The sequence below is a fragment of the Phyllostomus hastatus genome, unplaced genomic scaffold, assembly GCF_019186645.2.
Source record: "Phyllostomus hastatus isolate PE091 unplaced genomic scaffold, TTU_PhHast_1.1 phas_scaffold_216, whole genome shotgun sequence".
NCBI lineage: Eukaryota > Metazoa > Chordata > Mammalia > Chiroptera > Phyllostomidae > Phyllostomus > Phyllostomus hastatus.
The window spans coordinates 10,783,073-10,789,274 of NW_025334018.1; the positions used below are offsets into that span (position 1 = coordinate 10,783,073).

The following is a 6,202-nucleotide window of genomic DNA, read 5'->3' on the forward strand; positions in this document are numbered from 1 at the left end:
CCGGTGCTGATTCCTGGGTGGGTGGGTTTGTGTACATTCTAGGACCCCATGGGCCCCACCAACAGACTCTCCTGTGAGACTAAAAGTTTCTTCCACTGCCGCAACTCCCATAGATTTTTATAACCAGAGATTTTGAGGCTTTAGTTTCCCATGCTGGAACCCTGGGTTGTGTGGTCAGTCTTGCTCCCTAGTTGTTCCTCCTGGTTTATCTGTATGCAAATGTGGGGCTGTCTGGTCCTCCAGCTGCTGCCATGCTGTGCATCCTCTCTGCCCTGGCCTGGCTGCTCATCTCCGTACCTCCTACCAGTCTGGATGAATATTTCTTCTTTAACTCCTTGGTTGTTGGACTTCCATACAGTTTGATTTTCTGGCATTTCTGGTTGTTCTTTGTTGTTCTTTGTTGTCCTTCTTTTGGTTGTGCAAGGAGGCAAAGTGTATCTACCTATGCCTCCATCTTGGCCAGAAGTCGAATTGATATTTCTTTGACCGTGACAATGTCAAAAATTGGACCACAAGATGTTTTGGCTTTATATAGGTTATAAGATCATGTCTCTGAAGCTAGATGTGACTTATGTGTAATAATTAAGAGCTAATTTCTAAACATGCATTATATTTAGTTGCTATTTTAATTGTTCACACAAAATCTTCCCCAAGAGTAATTTAAGGAGGCATAGCCCTGAAATAAAAACATGGGCTGCCTCATGAATATATTTTGGTTTAGTAGAAGATGTTCCAGAATCAGATGAACCTGGTTCAGCATATATCAAATGTCTAGGATGAGCCAGGCACTATGTCTGACACCTAGGGGAGTAACTGTGACAGATATATTGATCCAGCATGACCAACAGTGAAATTTTATTCTCATCTTCCTCTAACCTTTTAAAGGGCACCCAGTAGGGAAATGCATGGTGACACTTCTGAAGCCTCTGATGAAAACTGGGCCTCTCCTTCAGCTGATGGATGTCCCCTCAGCCCCTGGTTCCTGGAAGGGGCACTTCAGGCACGACTCCCAACACTCAGGCCCCTCTCCCAGGCAGCCCTGTGGTTAGGCCTCGCCACAGGTCTAGGATATCTGGCCTGTTGGGCAAGCTCACATATGCCTTCCCTGCTACAAGAGGAGTGACCTCCAAGTGCAGTTCTGTGCGCCCCTCCCTCACCTGTTCTAGACCACACTGAATTTCTCAAGCATGACTTAGGCACTGCACCAGGGTGTCCCCACTGCACCCTGACTTTGTGCTTTGTATTTGTGCATTGGGGAGGGGAAGGAATATGTCCTGATAACACAGAAAAGAAATATTTTTCTCCGAAGAAATCGCCTCACAAATCTTCTCTCCCTGCTTGGAGCCCTGTTTTGTACCCTTCATCTGGTGGAGGCGGCTACGAGTCATGGAACTGGATGTCAGAGATTCCCTTTCGAAAGTCTACCCAGTACTGTGGTATCTTGCTTTAGTAGACAGCAGCTATTGTAGACTAGAACTTCAGTTAAAACTTTAAATTTAATATCCCATTACACAAAAATAAAAAAAATACAGGACCGTGTTCTTGAGAAATTTAGAGCAGATGAAAGGAGATGCAAATGTGTAAACAGATCATTTCAATACGATGTGACAAGAGCAGTGACAGAGAAATGCGCAGGGGACGACGAGGACTGGGAGACAGCTCCTGACACAGACTGCCGCTGTGCTCCCTCGAAAATTACCTAGAGCAAGGCCGTCCCTGAAAGAACAAAGCATCCACGTGGCTTACAAAGTGACAAAGGGAGCGGAAAGCATGCGATAGCTTCTTGGGAACTTCGTGCTTTGGAACAAATGCTAGTGACTGTCTCCCAGTGACTCAAATGCCTAGAGGGATAACTAAATTATAAGTCTTGGTAATACAATATAACTGGTTAAAGTAAGTAGGAAAAGAATCCTTTTTTAAGGGTTTGAAAGGAGGCCCAGAAATCCTGGCAGCCACATGGGAAAGTGGTCATCCTCCCTGAACCTGCCGTGAGGTGTCGTCGAAACAGGGCTGTCCAGGGGCTGGGCCACTCAGACCTGTTGTCTCATTGCTGTGCTCTCAGCCCACGACGGCACCAGTGAGGTAGAGAGGACGTGTGGACAGACACAGACCTGGATGCTAGACGTGGAGGAGAGGAAGGGGCCCTTCTCATTCTCTGTATTCTGTCTCCTACCCAAGCCTTTCTTCTCCTTTGCAATAAATACTTTGTGCTCTCCCAACCCCCAATGCCAGCATGAAACATGGCATTATAAAATTGCAAGGGAAACACTGACAAAGACTGGTAGTGGACTTGCTCCTCTAATGCTGCTCAGGTAGAGAAGAAAGGAGCTGTGGCCAGTGAAGGCCTCGACCCCAGTTTATGCTGCTGAGCCCCAGAACCCTAGAGATGTCCCATCCGCCGGCTGAAGAGGTGCAACCACTGTACACACTGACAGAGCCATACCACGGCTGCATGCCTCAGAGTCCACAGGACCATTGTAATTTCAGTAATTTTACCAATTCTCCCACCAAGCCATTGAAATATCCCAGGAGTTCAAATAGTTAGAACCCAAAGTATTCTTGTCAGGCCTCTCACGCCTGGGAGTTACACACGTGGCCACTGTCAGGCCACGCTTCCCACGTTTGGAGATAGCACCCTATAACCAGAGGCCATTCCAGAGCAATGCAGCAGCGTTTCGTGTGGGAAATGCCGCTTCGGCCCTGCCCAGGGTTTCTCCTGACCGCTCCGATGGCAGCCCTCAGAAACCTCATCTGGGATACTGTGGCTGCTTTCACTGGGCAGCGGGAAAATGGCCCGGATGAAAAAGGACAACGTCCCCTGTCATTCTTGCCTCTTTCTTCCAGCCTCCTGTCTGTGCACCACAACCTCCCCGTCTTTCCTGGGTCTCTCAGCCCCAGTGGCCACTGGAACTATTGTATTTGACTGAAATGTGAAACACTGTTTCTGACTTGGTTTTGAGTAAAATACACCTAGAAAGGGGGAGGATGCTAAGAAACATTGTGTATACCAGACTAACAAAGTTTCTTACCCCAACTTCTTACATCTAAGCCAGGATTTGACTTGGCTGGTGCAGCTGGGAGGGCACCGGCTTTGGTTCCTTTTTTCATCTCTGCCTTGACAAGGAGAGGCGGAGCTGGTCGGTTTCCACAACAACAGAACACCAGGGAGACCCTGCTCCCAGGCCTAGTTAAGGATCTCAGTCTCTACCACAACCCGCCTCTCGGTGTCTCTGGAGGAGACCTTCCCCTCACTCCACCCTCCATCCCTTTGGCCTTGACATGAATCCCACTTTGTACCCCCACTCCCCCGGCTCCTGACGAGGTCCTTTGCCTGGTAGTAACAGGAACAGGAACTAACATTTTTAGTGCATTTGCCAGGCATATCTAACAGACATTAAACATACATCATGAAGAAAGGCACATCAGAGTGAAGAGGGCAGTTCTGTCCCCCGCCCTCAAATATTTCTGACCTTGGGCTCAGAAACAATGCCCTGAGCAGTAAAAAGATGATAGTGGTGCCCAGCAATGTCCCTGGCAGTGAGCATGTAATTCAAAGTAGAAAGAATACAAAACCATAAACAGAACAAAAAGGTAGACACAAGTCAAAATAGAAAACCTTTCTAGTTATCCTGATTGTAAATGTCATATTAAGTTCATTGACCCTTAACTTTGATCTCTATTGGTTGGGGGTGGGAATGACAGGTTGCAACCCCTGCTTTTTTAAGGCCATAGGGACATAGGATGGCCCAGTGCTGCCTGGGCTTCAGGTCACCCTGTGTTGGCCCAGGGAAGCTTTCCTTGGTTCATCTCTTAAAGTTCCTGAGAGCTTGGACCCATGGACAGCAAAGCTTTATCTGTGACTTGTTTCTCCAAGTTGTTTAATAAGCCCAAAACAAATTCTCTGGATGATTCTCCCCTACAGTGGAATTACACATCTCACTTTTAACTTTTTTTAAGTAATATTGTTTTTTAAAGCTGTGAGCAGTCATCTGATTTATAAAAAGATGTAACAAATATTAAAATGATAGAAAATATCATTTTCAAAGCAACATCAAAAAGTGAGTGTATCTAACCATGCTTAGCCCATAACAGAGCAAGTGGGTGAGTGCGGCAATGACAACTCACTCTGTAGCATGTTGAACCAACTGACAACGGAGAAAGTTAGTTGAAGGAAAGCAGAGGAACTTCATCCTTTAAGCATTAGAACCGAGGGGCTCCATAGTCATCTGGCATCCGCTCAGTGTTGTACCTGTGGTTAGAAATGTACATGACGGGAACTCTGGGGATCTTCCTGACTCTTCGTTTAAAGTCCCGGTCACCTGTGGCCACAATGTAACACTTGTGCTGAGTTTCTCTCTGTGCTAAGCAGTCATCTGCATAGGTTCCTTTGTGTGTGCATGGAAATCGTTCAAATCTTGGATCCTTGGTGATCCTTAGAGCCACTCGATATTTCTGCCCCAATTTCTCAGTTTCAGCCATTACACAGTTGGTTATACAAGGTATCCACTTGGCATAGAGACAGTCCATCATTGACTGCACTAAGTCCAGTTCAGCCTGCATGGAAAAGCTGGTATCAACCAGGATGTGGTAAGGTGGGCCCAGCAGTGTGCTATATTGGGAGAATAAGCAGGAAGAGTACTGGGGGACTTCTCTTTCCTTGAGTGCACTAGGATCTTTCTTTTCTTTCTTTTTAGGTTTTAATCTATCCTTTCCTTTAAGCCTCTGATCTCTCAGACCAGGCATTCGCTTCATGGTCACATATTTCCTTGTTTTCTTTTGCTTTCCCATGATCACACCGCACTCTTGTTTCTTCCAGAATTCTTAAATAATATTTTTTAAGATTTTATTTATTTATTTTTAGAGAGAGGGGAAGGGAGGGAGAAAGAGAGGGAAACATCAATGTGTGGTTGCCACTCTCACACCCCCTGCTGAGGACCTGGCCTGCAAACCAGGCACATGCCCTGACAGGGAACTGAACTGGTGGCCCTTTGGTTTGCAGGCCAGTGCTCAATCCGCTGAGCCACACCCGCCGAGGCATCACTTCTAGGTTTTTATAGCATCAGGCAGTAGTCCACTGGGCACCAAGCCTTCACGGTGGGGGCTGTATTCTCTCCGCAACACATCAGTGTCTGTGACACCTGCTGCGTTCTGCAGGTGTACTCTCTCTCCCCCGTTTCCTTTTCTCTTAGCACTTTGAAAATATAATTCCATCATTTTTCTGGCTTTCCGTGTTGCTTTGAAAAGTAAGCTATTAGTCTAATTGCCAGTCCTTTCTAGGTAATCTGTCTTTTCCTCTCACTGCTTTTAAGATTTTTGCTTTGTTCTTCTTCAGTTTCACTGCGAAGTGTCTTGTAGTTTTCTTTTTATTTACCCTACTTATGATTCATTGAGATACCTGAATCTGAAGACTGGGGATCTTTCATTAATACTAAAAAAATACCCAGTCTTTTTCTTTTCATTTGTTGCCTCACTCTCACTCTGTATTCTGTCTTTCTGGACTACTGATTAGATATAAATATTAACAGTTCCCATTTTGGTCTTTGTGTGTCTTATCCTCTTTAATATTTCAACTCTTTGGCTTAATTGATGCTTTCTTTCAGCTGTGTCCAATCTAGTACTTAATGTGTCTAGTACATTTTACATTTCAATTATTTATTTTTCATTCCTTAGATGTTCTGTTTGGTTCTTTTTCAGATCTTTATCTGGTCAGTTTTTTTAGTCTTTTATTCCTTACTTGAGCTTTCCATTCCCTTATTTGTTTACTTTAACACATTAAAAAGGCTTAATTTATAATCTGTATCTGATGGCTTCAGTATCTGAAAACTTTCATTTCAAATTTATTGCTTGTTTCTTCTGTTCATATTGCATTTTTCCCTGTGTACTTAGTTATTTTCTTTATTATGAACTTATATTTTGAGAAGTTATTTTTTAATTGGAATTTTTAAATTTTTATTAATTTATTTTTAGAGAGAGGGAAAGGGAAGGAGAGGAAACATCATTGTGTGGTTGCCTCTTGCACGCCCCCTACTGGGGGCCTGGCCCACAACCCAGGCATGTGCACTAGACTGGGAATCAAACCAACAGCCCTTGGGTTTGCAGGCCATGCTCAGTCCACTGTGCTACACCAGCCAGGGCTATTTGAGGGAGTTTTATCCGGTGAAATTCTTTGAGGCCTGGGTGGAGAGTGCATTTCCTCAGAAAG

The 6,202-nt window shown here is 44.9% G+C and overlaps 1 protein-coding gene across 1 annotated transcript; it reads right to left on the minus strand.

The window, feature by feature from the left end:
* Positions 1-4,200: 4,200 nt before the first annotated feature.
* On the minus strand, positions 4,201-4,788 carry LOC123804851 (rRNA-processing protein FCF1 homolog). The gene has a single exon (XM_045817345.1). It carries the CDS (start codon positions 4,786-4,788, stop codon positions 4,201-4,203), a length of 588 nt encoding a protein of 195 aa, XP_045673301.1.
* Positions 4,789-6,202: the final 1,414 nt, after the last annotated feature.